This window comes from Megascapheus bottae, chromosome 27 (genome assembly GCF_031878675.1).
Source record: "Megascapheus bottae isolate mThoBot1 chromosome 27, mThoBot2.hap1, whole genome shotgun sequence".
Lineage (NCBI taxonomy): Eukaryota > Metazoa > Chordata > Mammalia > Rodentia > Geomyidae > Megascapheus > Megascapheus bottae.
In genome coordinates, this window is record NC_143535.1 from 2,848,691 (window position 1) to 2,870,572 (window position 21,882).

Consider the following 21,882-nt stretch of genomic DNA (forward strand, 5'->3'; position numbering starts at 1 on the left):
AAGCAGTTAGCCTGTGTGAGCTTAGCAAGAAGACGACACTGGAACCTTTGGAGATGCACACACACACACACACACACAGCTTTCAGCCTAAGAATCTTGAGATTCTAACAACCTCGCTCCCATTATAACAGCCAGCCACTTCCTTAAAAATACTTCCTCTGTTGATGCCAGTGACCCTGGCAGAATCACACCTTAATCCTAGCTACTCAGTTAGCTGAGATCTGAGGATTGTAGTTCAAACCCATTAAAGGCAAGAAAGGCCATGAGACTCATTAACTGTAAAAAAAAAAAAAAAAAAAAAAAAAAAGCCAGAAGTAGACCTGTGGCTTAAGTAGTGGAGAAAATAAAAACAAAAAAATTCAGTTCCCAGGCCCTGAATTCAGACCCCCAGACCAGCATAAGAGAAAAGTGATTAGGTGAAATTTTCAGTTTTGGAAGGGCATGGGTTAGTTCCATGGGAAGTTTTCCTTCTGTGGAACCCTCTTCAATAATGTGGATTTAACGAAGTGTCTCTCTCTAAGTCCATAACTTATACAAATTGGTGGTTGAAGCAAGTTAAGTGTCGAGCAGTGCACATGAGAAGGATGCCCCAAGAAATGTCTGGTATTGAAAACACCATAAAGTTCAATTGAAATTTCACTGTCATAAGTGCTCTTGTGGTAGCACTGAACAAAATAAGAAAATCTATCAATCAATGAGCATCTACAGAGTTCCCACTCTGGTGGAGAATACATTTTACAAGTGTAATGAAGGTGGAACTGAAAAGCACCATCAAGCTGGAAGATCTACAGAAAAAGGATTCTTTTCTAATCAAATATAATTATAAATGATGATAATTTAAATAAAGGTACAGCTTAATTTTAGGGACCACCCAAGGTTCTAGTAAATTCAAAAAGATGAGAAAGAATAGCCACGTACAAGCTAATCTTATTTAGTAAGAGGCTACATATTCAAACTAAACATTCAATGGTGAATGTGATATATATGTATATACACTATATGATTATGAAAATCTTCTACATAGAGTATCTTTTGTGATCATCTCAATAATCCTGAAGTATATTCACTTCAAAAAAGGAAACCAAAGGCTTAGGATTATATGATTTGCGTGTGTACATGCTTTTGTATGTGTGTTTGTGCACATATGTGTTGGTGCTCATGTGTTTGGATGTATGTGTATGTGTATGTGTGCCAGTACGTGGGCCTGAACTCAGGTCCTCATTCTATCACTGGGCTTTTTTCTATGTCTCACTTGAGCCACACCTCCATTTTCAGCTTTGTTTTTGCTGGGTATTTGGAGAAAAGTCTCATGGATTTGTTTGCCCATGCTGTTCTTGAACTTTAGGTTTCAGATCGCAGCCTCGTGAGATGGAAGGATTGTAAGTGTGAGCCACCAATATGCAGCAGATTACATGGCTTCTAATATACAGTTCTAATACATGAAGCTCAGACCAAGTCTTTGGCTACATATTCTATAGTTTAAATCAATAGCACACGATCTTTTTCTTATTTTTGGAGGTTTTTTTTTTTTTTTTGGTCAGTCATGGGGCTTGAACTCAGGGCTGGAATGCTGTATTTTTGGAGTATTTTAAGAGTGTTTTAACTGACATTTCTTCATCAAATATGACATGAATCTGCTCCTAGCTTTAAGATGCTCAGTACTCTATTACAGAGATGCAGAAAGAGAGCCCTACACGGGCTCCGTATTACAGGTGCCATGTGGTTGGTTCAAGTAAGAACCATCTTCATAGACATGTGAGCTGAGATTTTTAAAGAACAGTAAGCTGGGGGCTCCGAGTTTGGCCTAGTGGTAGAGTGCTTGCCTAGCATGCATGAACACCCAAGTTTGATTCCTTGGTACCACATACATAAAGAGCTAGAAGTGGTGCTGTGGTTCAAGTGGTAGAGCTCTAGCCTTGAAGAAAGCCCAAGGACAGTGCTCAGGCCATAAGTTCAGTCCCCAGGACTGGCAATAAAAAAAGAAAAACAAAAACAAACAAAAAAAGAAAAGTAAGCTTTCTCTAAAAAAAAAACACACAAACAAAAAACAGCTGGAGAAGAATGGGCCATGAGTACGAATAAAGGTAGAGAGGCCCAGAGGACACACAGGATCTGAAAGTGGGGCATGGTTGGAGTCGATGATGAAAACAGAGAAGACAAGGGAAGAACCTAAAAGGGGAAGGTCATAAAGGGCCTTTCTACTGCCTGAGAGCTGGAATTTATCAAGAAGAAAATGGGGAAGTCTCAAGAAGCAGCAGGTGGACAAGAAGCAATTTGTACCCAACAAAACCATAGGAGAAGGTAGGATTGAGAAGTGTAGAAAGGATTATAATACAAAATTGTACTTCAAAACCAAAGCACCAGATTTTGTGTATGCAATCCCAGTTACTCATAAGTAACTTATTATGAATTACGAATGTTTGGAGCTGTATCTGAATAACTGTATTTTGGGGGGTGGGGTGGAGTGGGGTTCTGGTTCTGAGACTTGAACTCAGGGCCTGGGCGCTGTCCCTGCGTGTTTGTGCTCAAGGCTGGTGATCTACCACGTGAGCCACAGTTCTACTTCTGGCTATCTTTCGGTGGTTAAATGCAGATGAGCGTCTCATGAACTTGTCCTGCCTCGGCTGACTCCAAACCCCCATCCTCAGCTCTCAGCCTCCTGAGTAGCCAGGATGTCAGGCTTGAGCCACTGTTAAATGAATATGTCAACTAACTGGCACATGGTGGCGCTCTGTGCCCTTGGACAGAGTTTGGGTGACTGGGGATGCTTGGGAGACATCTTCAGAACAATGGAAAGTGCGTCTGCTGGGGAAGCCCGCTTGATCAGCCCACGTGAGCAGTGAAGCTCATTTTCTGGCATTTCTTTGAGGGCATTTGTAGAGATCAACCTGGAGAAGCTGTGAACCACAGGCTGTGGGCCCAGGGAGAAGAAAATGGGGAAAGAAGCCCACAGTGTAGACAACTAGCGTAGCCCCCTCACCCCTTCCTGAGTGAGCTGCCCTGCTCCACCACTGTGATGGGCTGAGAGCACTGAAAGGGTGAGCCACCACAAATGTCTCCTCCTCCTCTGCTAAGGAGGAGTGGTCTGCTAAGGTGATCACAGCGATGAAAGCAGACAGGAGCAGACACTGTCTGTCACGCTGTGCGGGGTGACCATACGGGGACATGCAGGAAAGCTGTTCTGGAGGGCCTAGTCGTCCCTCTCCTTCCTCGTGGCTGAGGAAACCCTCGTGGCTATAGCTTCCCCTTCCCTGGGTCTGACCGGGTCAGGAGCATTGTATACATTCTTCAAACAGCTTTCCAAGACAGAAGCTGATCCACGTAAGAGATGAGGAAGATACGGCTCAGGAAGCCACTTGCTCCAATATCAGTGAGTTCTAGATGTCAAAGAGCCGGAGTAAGCCCCATCATCGGACTCCCCGGCAGAGCTTCGTCTGGATTTGCCTCCTCTCTGCCCCAACACTGTTATGCCTCCTGTGCGAGAATGCAGCTACCATGGTGGGTCCAACCAACGCTCTCTGACATCTCATCCCTCCCTGTCTCAACTTGAAAGATAGCTACTTAGTTATACTTCATAGTTCTCTAGTGAATCAAGTTTCGAATTCTCCTTTGAAGTATTGCTCAGCATCTGAAATTCTGCTATCTGCTTCTTGTCTGCACCCTAGGACTGGAAGGTAAGAGCACAGCAGGGGCTCTGCGAGTCTTGTTCTGTTAAATTCCTATTGCAGAGCAGGGAATCTGATTGGTCTACTGTCTCGTTAAGAGCCACACGGGGCTGTCTACTCTGGAACCCCTGGGTGGATGGTGGATCTGGAGAGTGGATTCCATTCAGCGCCTTCTCTTGTCTCGGTAGACAATGGAATAACATTTTTTATATTTACCATTGTAACATACCTGCAATTTCTTTCCAAGAAATTACAAGGAAGGAGCAGAATAACATGCATAAAGCACTTATAGCTCTTCTGAACCCAAACTAAATTTCATCTTCAAAGAAACATTCCAATAAAGATAGAAGGGTGGCTCATTTTCAATGTACAATTTCCTTTAATAGCAGATCATAAGTTTGACTCAAATGCTAATGAGTTCCAGACACTGAACCCAGGGTAGAGGAGAGAGCTCTGCCTTCTCAGTGGGGCTGTGGTGGACTGCGAGGCTCAGCTGCCCTCTAGTGGTTTTTGCCTTCAGGACCACTTCCTGGCTTCACACATCATGAGACTGAGACCAATTTATTCCAGGGGCCTTTTCATGTATGATCAACAGATCTATGAAAAGCAGCGAGAACACTGAGCAACTGCTGAACAGAGCCGTGTGGCTCCGCTCTGAACCATGCACCCAAGCAAAGCCACGCAAATTCAGTGCTCCGAGTTCAAATCTCAGCACTGCTTAAATAAATAGGTAATTAGCTGGGTGCAGTGTGGTTACTCCTGTAGCCCCAGCCACTTGTGAGGCAGAGAATAAGAGGACTACACTTTGAGGCCAGCTTGGGTAAAAAGTTCTTGAGAGTCTGTGTCAACCAATTAAAGAAGCTAGCTCTTAGTGTTATCCCAGCTCTTTAGAAGTGTAAACGGCAGGATTGTGAACCAGGCTGGCCCTGACATAAACTTGAGAATTTTTTTTAATACCAACTATAACTAAAGCAAAAAGAGCTGGGGAGTGACTCAAGCTGAGGAACATCTGTACCTGCCAAGAAAGCTCAAGACCCCGAGTTCAAACCTTAACACTGACAGGTTCTGTGATTTCTTGAACAGGGATACTTGTTGCAGCACTGGAAACCATCGATAACTTTTATTTTGTTCTACAAGAAGGGGCGATGTAGAGAGAACAGCAGAGAAGTGTTGGTTTTACCCAGGAAGGTGGTTGCCATGACATCATCTCACACAAAAGTCATTTCACACAAAGACACACTCAGGCCCAGCACCCGGGAAGAGATGGTGAAGTGGCCACGACCTACCTGCTCTGGGGGAGTCTCCCCCATTTTTCTAGTGTGAAGTTGAAGATAGGAGTCTGTTTTAGGAATGGGCAATCCCAAAGTCAGCTTGTTCTTTTCTACAAAGTACTGCTTGGACTTCTTTCTCCAACGGCCACGTGTCACTGGCAAGAACACCTCATTATGCGAACTTGAACTCTTCAGGTTCTGAGAGAGGTTGCTGGATGCCTCCTGGTCACTGTCACTCAGCTCTAGAAATGACTCGTTGCGACGCTCTCCAGGCTCATAGTTTGGGCTTAAAAATTCACTTCCAAGCAAGGAGCCTGCACTGTGAGAGCTTCTTTTCTCTTTGTCAGTTCCAGCTGAGAGTTCCATGGACGGCTCCTTGGATGGGTAGAGTGGAACCGAGGGCCGATTTTCTGAAGGACTTCCTGCAGACCGAGGCAATGTCTCCACCTCCAACAACTGCACCTCCTCTTTCCTCTTCTTCCAATCTGGATCATATCGCAAGTCTGAATATTTGTCATTTGTTGGTTGTTGACTGCTCAAAGCAGAAAAGAAAGGGCATGTCTTTAATCAAAAGAAATCAATTCACTTCATTCAGCTAATGGCATCTATCTTTCTCCTCCAACTTCCCTTTTACTGTCTACAGGTTAAGGACCTGTCTCAGACTCAGATGAGACAGATCAGGACAGAATAAGTCTTCATTCCCCAAGTTCATTGAAATAGGTCATAAACTAAAGGACAGCTGAATTCTAAATGCCAGAACACAAATGAGAAGTAAATGCTGGTGACATTAAACCAATGAAGCACTGTGGTTCAAAGAGTTATTACTTGCCATCAGCAAGGACTCAAGTCTTTCGGCTAGGGAAAACAGAAGTGCGATTCTCACGTTAGCCGGTGATATGCACATTTGCTTATTTATCTAGCAGGGGAAGTAGGGCCTGTTGCCTTGGCAACGCTTGCCTCAGCCTGTTTCTTTTTGGAGGAAAGCCAGGCTTCAGCCATACTGAATACCTATATAGGCTCATCTCAGTAATTTTTTTCACTTTATTTTGTCTTTGCAGTGGTTATCAAAGATTCTCAATATGCCACAGAGAGATTCCCAAGACTCAGAATCAGACCATTGTTCACTGGAGGATTCTTAGTTTGTTGGTCACTGGGTCTATGCATATAAAAGTCACCAGATAGGCCAGTGGGACATGAAATTGTAGGAAAGAGCTGCTTGAATAAAAGGTTAAACATGGTCCTGTCCTCCTGACCCCAAATTAAGTCTCTTTTTTTCCCCCATGACAATCACAATTTGTAAAGTGGCATCCCCTGGTCTTTTCAAAAAAAAAGTTAAAAAAAGGAAGAAAAAATGCTGGTAATATAGCATATTTAATAGCCTCTTTGATCTTCAAAAGCTAAATGGGAGAGATTTTCCTTCCTGACTACAGTGGATGCAATCTTCTAATCAAAAAGAAAATGTAAATCACCCCAGGCTTTTTATGCTATTTGATATTCCCGTTTGCAGAGAACATAATTTTATGCCCGGTAAACAAACTAATGGTCCCCATAACGCTAATTTCCTCTTCTTAATGTGGACCCTGGATTTCTTTGATTTGATAGAAAGCAAAGAAGCTGTAGAAAAAGCCAAAAGTCCTAGGTCTTGCTAAATTGCTATCTTGAATTATTTTGGTTTGCATATTAAAATGGAAAACTTTTTGAGAGATGCTTTTATTTTCAACAAGGAAAGAGATGTGATTTTTGCCATCAAATGTCTGAAGAGGCTGGGAGTTTGGCCTGGTGGTAGAGTGTTTGCCTAGCATGCACTAAGGCTGGGTTTGATTCCTCGGTACCACATACCTAGAAAAAAGCTGGAAGTGCTGCTGAGGCTCAAGTGGTAGAGCTCTAGCCTTGAGAAAGTCCAATGACAGTGCTCAGCCCTGAGTTTAGTCCTCAGGACTGGTTAAAAAAAACAAAACAACCTGAAGAATAGTCAGGAAATGTGACATCAGGCTGAGCCCCTACCTGGCCTAGCACCCCGGGGTGACTGCCTGATTCAGGGCCTTGGTCAGGAGGATTCTCAGGAACTCGTAAGAGCCAAGGGACAGGTGGCAGGGCCATGCAGGCGCACGCAGGGCACCGTCCACACACGCTGGACACATCTGGCTCCCGCCCTGGGCCCGTCAGTCTGGGATCTGCATCCCAGGGCCAGCCACGCCATCTCCCAACCAGTTTCTCTCATTTGCAAATAGTACCTAAAATTTGTTTTATTTCTTTTGTTTTTTCCCATTAAATTATCTTTAAGTAGTTGTACAAAGGGGCTTCAGCACAACATTGCTGGTTTCTTTTCTTTTTTTGCTAGTCCTGGGCAGGTGCTCAGGGCCAGAGCATTGTCCTTGGGCTTTCTCAAGGCTAGCACTCTACCACTTGAGTCTCAGCACCACTTCTGGCTTTTTTTCTATGTAGGTGGTACCGAGGAATTGAACCCAGGTCTTTGTGCATGCTAGGCAAGCACTCTACCACTAGGCCAAACTCCCGGCCATTGCTGGTTTCTTAAGAATGCACAATGCATGGTCTTGGAGCTATAAATTTAAGTACATAGACATAAAAAATCTATGATGGGATATATACTCTATTGACATAATGTTTTATTATGTAGATCGATATGTATCTATGACATACAAAGTCTCAGATTAATTTTAATTATGTTCTAAGATTTATATGTCAGTGATTGCATATAGAGATTCCTTCTTGAATACTTGTTTGTTAAACATGGCATTTGAAATATGATGTAAAAAGTCAGTGTTAAATCTTTTAATAAAAAAAGTGCCCAATAACCCACAGGTCTTAGAGGGACTGTTTTTGTGCTTATTTATCTTTGCACTATGATCCTCTCTCCTCACTGGGCAGCCAATACGAGGCTGAGTTCCTCAATTGACCTCTGCCTCAAACTCTGTGACATGCAATAGGTACAAGAAGCAATAAATGAATAAATGCTTCTAGAAAAAGTAACCTATCTCTACAAGTACTCACCAACACAAATATGGAATCAGGTAGTTCTTAAAACCAATACGAAGCATTACTGTGCGGGGGGGGGGTGGCGGGTAGTTGTTCAAGTGATACCATGTTTGTGAGGCACTGAGAATAATCGCTAGTGCTACGACTAAAAATTCACAACAAAACAGAGCAAAGCAAAGCCGGACTCACGAAGTTCCCACCTGTAATTCTTGCTACTCAGGAAGTGGAGATCAGAAGGATCATAGTTGGATGCCAGCCTGGGCAGAAGGTTTGGGAGGCCCATATCATAACCAGTTGCCATGCGTGGTGGTGCACTTCTGTTTTCCAGCTACAAGGAAGGACAGCAGTGCCAGGCAAGCCCTAGAATCAATCTACGTGTCCTCAGAATAAGGATCCAGGAAGGGCTCGCTGTGAAGATGTGTCAGAGAGCTCTGTCGCCAGTCTTTGCCTGCTGTGTTGGGCTCGGTGGCCATGACATAACCTCATGTGTGTGGCCTGTGCTTCCTGCTGAGAGCTCAGGGGACTCGTCTCTCCAGGGCTGGCATTCTTTCAAGGGCACACGGCTGTCTGGGGATGTTCTGAACAGGACCCTGGAGGCCTGAAAGATTTAACGCCCGTTTCCAAACTCTAGCTCTGAATCTTGATCTGGCCACTGTAAGGAATACCTGGGCCATAATCTGGGAGATGGGGCCGAGAAATGTTGTCATTCCTATATGTGCAAGTAGGTTCACAACTGCTGAGAGGGGATAAGATAGAACTGGGGGAACCGAATTACCTTAGATCTGAAACAGCGACCTCCACACCACCACCACCACCCAGGGCTGCGGGTGTGGCCTAGTGGCAGAGTGCTTGCCTAGCACGCATGAAGCCCTGGATTCCATTCCTTGATTATCACATACCCAGAAAAAACCAGAAGTGGTGCTGTGGCCCAAGTGGTAGAGTACTACCCTTGAGAAAGCTCAAGGACAGTACCCAGGCCCTGAGTTCAAGTTCCAGGACTGGCAAAAACCAAAACCAAAACCAGAACTGTACTACCTAGCCTCAACCAATATTCTGTCCTACGTAGCTATGGAAACACACGTCATACGGACTGCGTCTGGGTGGAAACTAGATAAAAGATCTGAACACAGATCAAAGACCGTTAGTTCCTTTTGACTGAGAAAAATGTTTTTGAGGGCGGGGAATGTGGCCTAGTGGTAGAGTGCTTGCCTAGCATGCACAAAATCCTGGGTTCCATTCCTCAATACCACATACACAGAAAAAGCCAGAAGTGGCGCTGTGGCTCAAGTGGTAGAGACCCAGGACTGGCAAAAACAAACAAACAAAATTCTATGCACCAATTACTTGAGGAGGCCTATGGATGAGTATATACAAGGACAGAGTTTGAACACAGGGCTTTTGCAAAGCTGGACTCTAGAGCAGTTGTCTTAAAACCTCCCACAGCCCTTTCTAGATGGAAGGCCTACTGAAGTAAGTGGGAGATAATGTTTAGCAAAGCTGTGAGTATGGAAAACTGTAATGTTTCACAGGAACAAATCTAAGGGTTGAAATAGAACATGATACTAAAGAACCCCATTATCCCGGCCTTGTGTGCTAAGCAGCTCAATTGTGTTTTGTGGTCCAGGTCAACGCTCTGGGACACAATGAGTGTGAAGAGCCCTTTCATCCATAATCATCCACACACAAAGCACACGCCTCTTTCCTCCTCATTTGATAGAAAGGTTACACAGACAATGAGTCCACAACTCTTTTGTTACTGTTCAGACAACAGATGCTGGGTTTCCTCTTCAGAGGCTTGGGTTAGAAATAGATGCAGAGAGTGAAGGGGTGGTCTGGGGAGGGGGAGGGACGGGGGCGGGGAGGGGGAGGGGCGGCGGCTGCACAGCCCACACCAGGCTATTTGCTGGCTTTAATGGACCCAAGTTGAGTACTCACTGTGATAACTTCAAACAAAATAAAATCAAATCTCCACTTAATGAAGAGCCTCATACTCAGTTTTGTATGCAATCAAAAAATTACTAAAATTAGAGCATGTTTCTCGTACAATTAACATCCTTGGCACTCACAATAAAATATTCAATAACTGGCCATTTTTCCTGTTGAGGAGGTGAATAAAAGCATTGCTATTAATCATTTAGCTGTTATTTATTTGCCACTTTAAGTAGGCAGTTAGATTGAAACTGCACATGTTATTACTGATTTAGGTTTAATTTAATCCTTTTAAACAGAACAATTATTCTTAATTTATATGCCATTAAATCTTTTATGCATATGAGCAGCGAACTCAATTTCTGTTTAAGTGTAAAGTTTTTAGTGCTTCTTCAAGAAACTAGAAAACTGACAATTGTTTCCAAGGATGTCTGAATTCTATGCTCATCTTAATCTTCTTATCAATGGCTTTTTAAGTAAATAAAATGCAATACACCCAAAAGATTAAAAATTCACTTTGCAAGTGTGAAATAAAATGGTTCCACAAGTGCACTGAAATGCTTTGTGGAGAGTATTTGCAATCTAGAAAGAAAATTTCATTTAATGAAGGCATTTGCTTTGATTAAAAAATTAACACATTTTAATAATAAAAAAAGATGGTTTAATGAACCAGAGAGCAAAGCCTGCCTACAGGAGCACACTACAGGGAAGGGATGGACCCATTACTTAGTGAGTTTTGTTTACAGTAGTTACAGCTTTGTCATATCCCAGCCACTTTGGAGGGCGCTGGGCCCCAGCAATAGTCACCAGCACTCACTAAACGGAGCCAGGAGTCATTTTAATAGCAGCGCAGTGGCTACTCTGCACCTTCGGGCTGAGAGAGCAGCCCGACCTTCAGGGGGCTGAGCTTTCAAAGGTAAACCCCACACGCAGGTGGTCATAACTACACACAGGTGGCTGTCACTGTGCTATGTCACCCTACGATGTCCACAGCCAATAACCACAAGGATGGAACCACGCGCAGGTGGTCATAACTACACACAGGTGGCTGTCACTGTGCTATGTCACCCTACGATGTCCACAGTCACTAACCACAAGGATGGAACCACGCGCAGGTGGTCATAACTACACACAGGTGGCTGTCACTGTGCTATGTCACCCTACGATGTCCACAGTCACTAACCACAAGGATGGAACCACGCGCAGGTGGTCAGGCAGGTTAAGCATTTTTACAAAAACAAAAACCATTTGGCAGCTAAGCCTGCCAGGTTATTACAATCTTATTGAAAATGACACAAAAATCCTTTCTGTTTTTTCATCAGCCGATCTGTGACTGCAAACTAACTAGGTATTTGTCCCAAATCCTTTTTAGGACCAATCTTGATTCAAGGACAATGTGTGATTTATCTAAAGAGCATGTGTTAGTTATGGCAAATGAAAGACTCCAATGTATGGAGATTACGCGACGTGATCTGGGGGCTGTAGCTTCCTGGCAGTGTGGGATGACCGTTTATGTTCAGGTACATGCTGCCCCTTCTCACGGAAGACTCGGGGGTCCTCTTGTTTTTCCAAGCAATGGCTAACACATGGAGAGCTTGAGTTTTAAAGTTCACAGGTGGTTACATTTCCTTTAACTAGTGTCTCTTGCTTCAAAGGTGGGATGAGCAGATCTGGGTCTGGGTTCTTCCTCTGGACTGTAAGGACGTGAGCTGACCTTTCAGGGCCCAGACCCTCTAAGAAACCACCACTTTATTAACTAGATTGGTTCCATCACATGAAACTACTCAATGTCAGTACGTGTTTGGAAACTCATTCAGGTTAAGTTCAAAACATTAAAAAAATTATTTCAGTCAAGTTTTCTGTATTTTCAAACTTGTCAAGGTGTAAAAACTAAATAAAGATGTAAACTTCATACATTAAATGATTCCTTTAGTAATTTCTCCACAATCTTCTCTATCCTCTTGGTAAGCTCAGAATTGCGGGTGCTGTAAATTTCTGTTCATTTATTTGGTTTTGGTTTGGTTGTTTTTGTTTTGGCTGCAGTGGGGTTAACTCACAGCCCTGTGTTCACTAGACAGGTGCTCTTCCAACCCACAGGTGAAATAAATGGATATTTTATGAGGTTTGGGACTATTATTTTAACACAAAAAATGCAACCTGACAGGCACTGGAGGCTGTAAGTCTAGCTACTCAGGTGACTGAGATCTGAGGATTGAAGTTCAAAGCCAGCCCGGGCAAAAAAGTCCATGAGACCCTTATCTACAATTAACCACAGAAAAATCTGGAAGTGGTGCCATGGCTTATCGGCAGAGTGCTAGCCGTGAATAAAAGGAGCTCAGGGACAGCACCCAGGCCCATAGTTCAAGCTTCAAGAACAGGAAAGAAAGAAAGGAAGAAAGAGAAAAAGAAAGAGAGAAAAAGGAAGAAAGGGAGAAAGAAAGAAGGAAAGAAAGGAAGAAAGAAAAGGATAAAGAAAGAAAGGGGAGAAGGAAAGAAAGAAAGGGAGGGAGGGAAAGGAAGGAAGGAAGCAACCCAGTCTTGCAATAAATAAGAAGGCCCTAGTGGCTGTCTCTGGGGGCAGCTCGCAAGCCCCAGGAGGCACGGTGGCCCTGGCCCTTCCGGCGGGGAGGCTGCTCTTAATAGACTCAGGTTGTGCCTCTGCACCCTTGACCTCGCAGTGACTGCTCCTCTGTCACAGTGGCACCATGCCTGCCCCAAGGAGGTGCCAGGGTGTAACTAAGGCATCATTTAGGAGGAAAGTAATGCAGGATGGGCATAAAGCAGAAATACCTAAAACCCAGGCCAAAAGTCACTGCAGGTGTTTTCCTGTGACACAAAACAGATAACCTAAATACTAGCTACTGTATGGAAATTCCTGGAACATGGCATATGATGTATTAGAAAAGCTTGGCTAACAATGGCCTTACGTGGACAACCTACAGGCAATAACGGGCATGAGAGATCAACATAAAAGTACGTTGCCAGAAATCACCAAGAATAAAAGCTGACTTCTGGAAGTTACTAGAATGTTCTTGTAATAACCTGGTGGGCTTAGCTGCTAAACTTTTTATGTAAAAATGCTTAACCTGCTCGACCACCTGTGCGTGGCTTCATCCTTGTGGATGACGGAAGGTGATATCACACAGGTTTTACCTTTAAAACCTTCAGGCCCCTGAAGGTGGAAAGCAGCCGCTGCGCTGCCATCAAACTGGCTCTTAGCTCGCTTCACTGGGGGGGGGGTTGGGCCCCGCAAATAGTTGGGATATTACATTCTGAATAACAACAACAGCAGCTCTAATTTTCTCGAGGTAATAACATTCCCTAGACTATCAGAACCGTCCTTAAATGTCTTTTCCTTATTCTCTTTCAAAACCAAACAAAATAAAGACAAATTTACAATACCTGTAAAGAGTAGTGATCTAGCCTGAGTGTAAATATTTCCAAAATGTTCTACTAAATACCTTGGGAAACTTGGGGAGGAACATAACTCTTGAGTTTCAGTGCTCAGGAAGTCCTGCTCAGAACCTTACACCAGTGCATGTTTCATTCTCCAGTAGTCCTTTTCAAGGCCCCCAAATCAATGATATTTAGAAGCTTGGGCTTTGGAGTTAGGAAAGAATTCAATTTAATGTCTGGCTATGCCATTTTGCAACTACGTATACTATATAGTCTTAGAGTCTCAGTTCATTATCTATAGAAAGGGGATAAAAGGCCGGGAATGTGGCCTAGTGGTAGAGTGCTTGCCTCAGGACCACATACATAGAAAAGCTGGAAGTGGTGCTGTGGCTCAAGTGGCAAAGCTCTAGCCTTGAGGAAGCCCAAGACAGTGCTCAGGCCCTAAGTTCAGTTTCCAGGACAGGCAAAAAAAAGGGGTGCTGATAATAATAGCTCAGGGCTGGCCTCAGTGGTAGAATGCACACTTTGTAAGTGCCTTTCTCAGAGACTCCTGGAAGGAGGAACAAGACAGTATATATAGTAGAAATGGTTCTACAAACGTTAGTAATATGTATTCCTATAAATGAAGATCCTTGGACACATACTAGGCATTGAATTGCTGCTGATAAAAAACCCCAAAAACCCCAAACAGAAGCCTTCAGATGGCTTCAGGTCTGAAGAGGTTGTTTCTGACGCTTAGGTCTCACATGGATCTCTTTCTTCCTGAGTGCTGAATGTCATACGGCTTGTTCTGGAGTGGGGCTTAAGGACTGTCACATGAAAATCCTCTCTCCACTCTTCCTTCATTCAGTACTGTCCAGGCTGCTCAATTTCTATTAAGTAAAAGGTTTTCTATAATCCATATACACAGAACTGTGGCTTTCACGTTGGGAGGTTCTGGGTAACATCAAAACACAAGAGTAAGGCTAAGTGAACTGTCAGGCAGCTTTTAAAATTATTGCTTATAAAAGCAAGGAGAAAGAGATTTGTTTGGTTTAAGGCCAGGCTTTGACTAATTCCTTTTGAACTACAATCCCCAGAATGCCACCTACCCTTAAAGAAATGAAAGCCTACTTGAATTTCATGTTGAGAGGTTGAGATCAATTTATTTGTATCACAGCTCATAACTACGCCAACCTGAACAACACACCCAGAAAAGATTCCTGAGACTAAAGCAAGGCAGAGAGAAAGGCTGATGTCTAACTGCATCTGAATTACATTTGTGAGACATTGAGTATTTGGCCAAAAGCTTTGCTTCTGTCTCCTTTCCTAGTATGGAACTGGCCGCCCTAAGACCAGTAAATTAAGCACTACCCTCTAACAATCACTCAGCTAAAATCCATTCTAACCCTGCCCTTAGGCCGTGAGGCTATCATCAAACACTTTCAAGGCAAGTCAGAAGGAGGAGAGTGCTGTTTAAGATTCTCTCAATCAGTAGACTAAGAATCTCATTGGAATTTTGTTTCTTTAAGCACTGTTCTCTATTTTGGGAACATTATGTAGTAAATTGTCCTTTTGGTAAAGAACAGGACTGAACTTGGGTCTCTCAACAATGCAAAAAAGAAAAGAACTTGAATAACTGGGGAAGTGAGGTCACTTAATGGATTCAAACTTTGGTTTCTTCATTTTGGAAGTACAGATAAGAATACTTGGTACAAGTTGGAGGATTTTTTTTTCCCTTTCTGATGCTCCCATTTCTGTAAATAAAGCGACTACCATTTACTACCTAGGAGATTATGAAGCTCTTTGGTTAAAGCCAGGATGAAAACAGGTTTGAGAGCATGAGTCAGACCACCTGAGCTTTCCGCTTCAGTAGATGCGAGGCGTAGGCATAAATACAACCTCTTGAAACCTCATTTGAAACCTCTCAGACGGGATTACTGCAGTATCCCCATTCCCGGCTGGGTGTGTAAGCATTAAATGAGATAATACCTGTGGTGTTCAGCACAGAGATGACTTCCTGACAGTCATTCTGTACATGTTACATATGGTGATTCCACTTAGCCCATGGCTTCTTCGGTTTATGCCCACAGCCTCTGCATTTAATCAAGCTCTGCCAATCTCTTCATGAGTACCAGAGTACAATCCATAAAAGAATGACGGGGGATATCCCAATATTATTATAATGTCCAGCCTAGCGTGGAAGTTCACAGCATAGCATATTCCAGTGACTGGAACGCTGTAGCACAAGGCAAACCCACACTTATAAATACAGAAGAAAAACCCAAAATAAATTGGTTAACTGAAATGAACCAGTAGCAAAAGAATGTGGATAAATTGATCTCCTCTGGCTGTAGACATGCTTGTAAGTCACCAGGAAAAACCACTGACATCTAGAAAAAGGACTTTCTAGCCTGACAAAGTAGCAGATGTCAAAAGGCCTGGGTGTGAGGTGCGGGAAGTGCAGGCGCTGTGGATGCTGAGGCAGATAGATGCAGGGTCTCCTGGGAGCCAGCCTGGGAACGTCTGGATGCACAGGTCTTAATGAAGCTCTGTTCCTAAGGGCATGGGGCAAAATGGCAACTGGAGATGATGCGAGTGTGTGCGTGTGTGCGTGCGTGTGTGTGTGTGTCTCCTTATGGTATCTCTATTAAATAAATACTGTTACTGTTGTCCCCATTTTTTTTTTGCCAGTCATGGGGTTTGAACTCAGGGCCTGAGCACTGACCTTGGACTTTTTCTCAAGGCTAGAGCTCTACCACTTGAGACACAGCACCACTTCCAGCTTTTTTTTTTTTTTTATGTATGTGGTACGGAGGAATGGAACCCAGGCCATCATGCATGCTAGGCAAGCACTCTACCACTAAGCCAAACTCCCGGCCCCGGTTGTCCCCATTTTTTATTGTGAAGATGTACAGAGGGTGGCAGCTGCACATGTAAAGCGATTAGTACCCCATTTTAACTGGTGAGGAGGTGGAGGCCCAAAGGCATGAGGTGTTCCTGGCTAAGGCGATATAGCTAGTAAGCTGCAGAAGCAGTATTTGAACCCATGAGCTCGGCCTCATTCCACACACTTCTCCCCCACTAAAATCCTTTTCTAACCAATAGTTTTTTTTTTAACATCTTCTGAATGTTATCATATTCTCTAGCACTTTATTAAAACAAAGAGATGTTGCTGCATTATTTTCTATTCCCTCCCACTGTTAGGTAGCTCATGGCAGAAACTTAAGTCTTATACATATTATTAAAATAAAAACAAATCAGTGAGGCCAGAAGTTTGGCCTAGTGGTAGAGTGCTTGCCTAGCATGCACAAAGACCAGGGTTCGATTCCCCAGTACCACATACATAGAAAAAGCCCGCAATGATGCTGTGGCTCAAGTGGTAGAGCTCTAGTCTTGAGAAAGCCCAAGGACAGTGCAGTGCTCAGGCCCTGAACTCAAGCCCCAGGACTGCCAAAAAAAAAATCATCTGTGTACGATCAGACAGCCCAGGAGATAGATTTCGACTAGCCTGAAGAAAGAAGTGAGGTGGGATTCTGCACCCAATTATTTGTACTTTTTTTTTTTTGACATCCACAAGAATGTGCTCTACCACTTGAGCCACAGATCCACTTTTGGAATTTTTTGGTGGTCAATTGGAGATAAGAATCTCACTGACTTTTCTGCCCAGGCTAGCTTTGAACCTTAGTCCTCAGATAAGAGCAGCTAGGAGGGCCAGGAGTTTGGCCTAGTGGTTAAAGTGCTTGCCTAGCATGCATGAAGACCTGGGTTCGATTCCTCGGTACCACACACATAGAAAAAAGCCGGAATGGTGCTGGCTCTCAAGTGGTAGAGCTCTAGCCTTGAGAAAGCCCAAGGACAATGCTCAGGCCCTGAGCTCAAGCCCAGGACTGGCAAAAAAAAAAAAAAAAAAAAAAAAAAAAAAAGAGCAGCTAGGATTATAGCAGTGAGCCACCAGCACCCAGCTTCTGCTTTTTAATTTAAGGAGAGAAAGACATGTAGCATAAAGCAAAGAGCCACGTTGTCCCTAGATGCTTGGGGATCCACGTCACACACACATAGCAAGGGCTCATCAGATGAGCAACAGAGAGCAACAGTGCCAGTAGTTAGTTGGCACCAGCCCCTTACCTGTGATTCATGCTGCTGTCGCCAAGGGACAAGCCTTTTTCCTTGGCCATCTGAGCTGCTTTTCTGCTTGCTTCCTCTTCTGTCTCACTCAGGCTGTCCGGGCCAGGGCTGTCTTCCTCTAAGCTGTCAGGCTCCATATCTTTGTCCTGGTCTTGGCCCTCAACTTCAGACTGGGACTTAATCTCTTGAGTGAGGCTTTCTGAATCAGATTCTAAGGAGTCTTTTGCCATCTGATTTAAGTCTTTCTTAAAAGGTGGATCTGAAGACTGGATACTTAAGTTGGCATGATGGACAGGAGATTGAATGGAAAGCTTGGGAATTAATTTATTATTCATCTTGAAAAAAATTTAAAATGAATGGGACATTCTTGTTAATAGATGCAGTTGGCTGACATTTTAACTTGTGACTTGAAAAAGCATGACCTAAAAAAAATCATATTTCTGTTATTTTTGTGACCACAGAAATTTTGACATAAATGTTTATCAAAAATTTTCAACAAGTAAAAGCCTTGTTATATTATCTGCAGGCTCTTGCTGCATCCTTTTGTGTGTATGAGCAAGGCCAATTGGAAAAATGATTGCTTCTCTCTATACAGAAACACATCTGATTTAGAGCTCATAAACAGCCTGAGTAATCGAATGCAGCTTTATTGAGGAAATCAAATGACTACTTGAAAGCAGATTCTTATTTCCAGGTTCCACCAAGGGCTTGTTACAAACAAGCCAAGATAAGGGCAAATAGGGGATAATTATGGACAGTACTTTGATGGCAGTATTTCAGATGTGCAGGGATGGACAGATCTATCTATCTATCTATCTATCATCTGAACATCTACCTACCTACCTCTCTACCTACCTCCTATTATCCTGTTCAGTAGGAGCCATGGGTAGAATAAAACAGGTTCAGATCCACCTTTTGAAAATTAAAAGAAGGAGAGAAAGAGTGCTTTTCAGAGTTAGAACTGTAAACAGGGGAGGTGGTTACTGTTTGTTTCTAGACCTTATTTTGGACTGAAGTCATTTGAAAAATGATTCTTTGCCAGGCACTGGTGGCTCACGCTGGTAATCCTAGCTACTCAGGAGGCTGAGATCTGAGTCTCGAGATTCAAAGCCAGCAGGAAAGCCCATGAGGCTATTTCCAATGACCACCAGAAAACCAGAACTGGTTCTGTGGCTCAGAGACTCAGGGATAGCACCCAGGCCCTGAGTTCAAGCTCCACCACTAACACCCTCCCCCCCAAAGAAAAGATAAAAAGAAAAATGACTTCTTTGATATAAAGGGCACTACTGGAGGAGGAACATGTATTTTAGTTGACATTATGTGAAGATCAATCTTTTGTCAGTATTAAACAGCAGCATAAAAACAAGAATAAAAACCGGTCAACAAAAGATCTGATGGCAATGTAAATCCTGCCACTGAGTAACTCACAGGAAGGCTGGCTGACCACCTAAGGGATGCTGTCTTGGCAAAAACTGGGGTGTAGGAGTCTTGGCTTGAGTCAAACCTAGCAGTTAGTTGGGTCCCCTAAATGAAGGGTTTGGTTCCCAGTGAATCTTCGCTGCGTGTCTCCAAGGGTTATTACTGTGACCCATGGAAGGGTTTATTAGAAAGATGCTTTGCGTTCACGTAGGATTGGAAGGAGACAATTGTTTTAGACTGTGTGTCCCTGCATCTCTACCTAGTATTCCTACTTGTTTATTTTCTATCTCATCACCTTTGTGCAAAGCTCCTCCCCTACCCCCCTTGTAAATCAGATAACAGAAATCTTTACCATTAGAGATGATTGTAATATTTGTTTCATTGGGTTGCTCATGTACTTTTGGCAAAGCCTAACTTCCTTCCTCTAGCATTACTCAGTATGTTGACCTTGTTGCTAAGGGCGTCAGGGAACACTCCTTGAGGAAAACAGATTAACAAACACCACAAACAAAAGGTAATGTTCACAGGTACACAGGAACTGTTAATAGACTAACATCACTGCCTAACTCCGACAACTGGTTTGCTATAATGTCTTATGTTAACCAATACATATTGCACTCTGCCACATTATATTTCAATACCAACAAGCTGATTAACTTGCCTTTTAGGGTGTTTTTAGAAGGGAGCAAACACAAACACATTTTAAATAAAAGTCTCCATAAACACCAGGTTTACCATTGAAAAGCAAGCTTAGAACAATCCGTTTGGAGAGCATCCAGGGTTCAATTCCCACCCCGGAAAGAAAAAAAACCAATTCAGTTCCTAAGGGTTACAACTGTCTGGCCTGGAGGCCCTGGGTCTGGCCCCCCGGTCCTCGAGGCCCTGGGTCTGGCGGGTCCCCCGGACCCCTTCGGGGGTGGCAGGAACAGGACCCCCGCTCATGAGACGAAGTGGTGGGGAGGCAGGGGGCGCCAGGAAGGACTAGACCCGTCCACGGGCGGCGAGTCTGCGGCCTGGGCTGGCCTGGACCCACCCGGGAGGGCGCCTCGCGGGCCCCGGGCCCCACCTGGGCCCCACCTGGGCCCCACCTCGGCCTCCCGCCCCGCCCGCCTGGCGTGAGGTCTCCGCCCCGGTCCAGGTTCCGCAGGTGCCCACCGCGGCCCTCACCGCGGTCCTGACCACCCTCCGTCCTCCCCGGACGCGTCTCCCGTCACCTGCCCGGCGCTCCCGGCCGGGACCCCGGCCCCGCATCCGTCACGCCACGGCCGCCGCCCCGGCTCCCGCCCGGCCCGCCGCGAGGCCCCGCCCACCACGCAGCGCCACGCCCGCCGCGAGGCCCCGCCCCCGCCAGGCCCCGCCCTCCTAGAGGCCCCGCCCCCGTGAGGCCCCGCCCGCCACGCAGCGCCACGCCCGCCACGCGGTCATCCCCCCCAAGCCCCCGCCCACCTCGCGTTGCCTGGAGACCGAGGCCAACACCAGCCGCTGCATCCGGCGCGGTCCCGCGTGGGGAGGATGCCCAGGCTGGCAACGGCCGCGTCCACGGCCTGTCCTCCCAGGAAGGCCGGCGAGGGCGGCCCACGGGGGACGAGGAGAGGCCCACACGCGCGTTTACTGCCAGAGCATTCACAAGAGGGAAGGCGACCACGCGAATGCCACGGGCTGTGCAGGCGCGGATGGGGGGGGGGAGAGGGGGGCGGAGAGAGGGAGGGGCGGAGGAATACGGGCGGGGAGGGGGGCTCGGGCGCTCAGCACCACTTCCGGCCTTTTGTCTACGTGTGTGGTACCGAGGAATCGAACCCCGGTCTTCGTGCATGCTAGGCCCGCACTTTAACCACTAGGCCACACTCCAAGAACTAAAAGAGCCCGGCCCAGGGCCCAGGCCTGCAATCCTAGCCAGCTGGGGCAGCATGCGTGCAAGACCCTCATCTCCAGTTATTCCCCAAAGCCAGAAGCTGAACCGTGAGAGAAAGAACCAAGGGACAGCACCCAGCCCTGGAGGGGGAGGGGGAGGAGGAGGAGGAGGAGGAGGAGGAGGAGGAGGAGGACGGGGAGGGAAAACGGAATTAGATGCACGTTATGACATCATTAAAAGCACAAGAAGGGGCCGGGAGTTTGGCCTAGTGGTTAAAGTGCTTGCCTAGCATGCATGAAGACCCGGGTTCGATTCCTTGGCACCACATACCTAGAAAAAAGCTGGAAGTGGTGCTGAGGCTCAAGTGGTAGAGCTCTAGCCTTGAGAAAGTCCAAGGACAGTGCTCAGGCCCTGAGCTCAGGACCCAGGACTGGCAAAATAAATAAATAAATAAATAAATAAAAGCACAAGAAGGCTTTAGTTGCTTCAGGAATGACAGAAAATGTCCTTGTGACTCACTTGGCCGTTTTCATTCTGATTTTCAGTAGAATTGGATGCAGTTTTTTATTTTTTTCCTTTTGGTAGCAAGAGCCTTGCTTGATGCGTCTTATCTAGAACACGGGAGAATCTGCAGTTCTTGACACCCTCGGAGCAGTGACCCTCAGAGCTGGTGCACCCAGGCTGGTGGATGCTGTGTCTTGGAAAACAGTCTAACCCAGCTGCTTCTGGGGGTGATAGAAAAACGGAAGTCAGTTGCAGCTAGGAACTAAATTCCAGGCCAGAATGCGGGATCCTTGTGCTGGGGCCCCTGGGAGGGCTGGGAAGCAGAGGACGGTCTCCCTGTCCTGCCCCCTAAGGGAGAGCCAGCTGGCCTTGGGTTCAGTCCATCAGCCGGTGGGAGACAGTGTGCTTAAAGCAGAGACAATAGTTTAGGAAGCAGTGCTGTCATGCTCTGTTCTTGAGCTAGGTAAGGTTTGGGGAGAGCACCCACAGACAAGGCTGTAAAGGGCTTTGTTTCCAGCTGATGCCATGGAAATTCCAGATAACTGACATGCGAATAGCGTTTCTTGGGAATTGCTGTGTCTTTTCATGTATTCTGTGATCAGAATTCAGCCCGACCCCGATCTAACACAACACAGAAGGATGAGGAAAACAAGTTTTAAAAACCATATAAAAATACATAGATTAGTCCCTGGGTGCAGTCTCAACGCCTGTCATCCTAGCTATTCAGGAGGCTGAGGTGGGG

The 21,882-nt window shown here is 45.3% G+C and overlaps 1 protein-coding gene across 5 annotated transcripts in view; it reads right to left on the reverse strand.

Annotated features, from left to right (window-relative positions):
• The window catches only part of Jhy (junctional cadherin complex regulator), a 44,937-nt gene extending 24,543 nt beyond the window's left edge, over positions 1–20,394 (reverse strand). Inside the window, exons 1-4 of one of the 5 annotated variants that reach the window (XM_090319295.1) lie at positions 19,962–20,035; positions 18,217–18,276; positions 17,366–17,638; positions 4,952–5,468 (exon numbers count right to left, since the gene is read on the reverse strand). In XM_090319295.1, coding sequence (XP_090175421.1) covers positions 4,952–5,468; positions 17,366–17,638; positions 18,217–18,276; positions 19,962–20,035 — 924 coding nt within the window. Of the gene's footprint in view, positions 1–4,951; positions 5,469–17,365; positions 17,788–18,216; positions 18,278–19,951; positions 20,036–20,230 lie in introns of those variants that run through there. The other 4 variants (XM_090319294.1, XM_090319293.1, XM_090319292.1 and 1 more) reach the window with 4 other exon arrangements.
• Between the last annotated feature and the right edge of the window lie 1,488 nt (positions 20,395–21,882).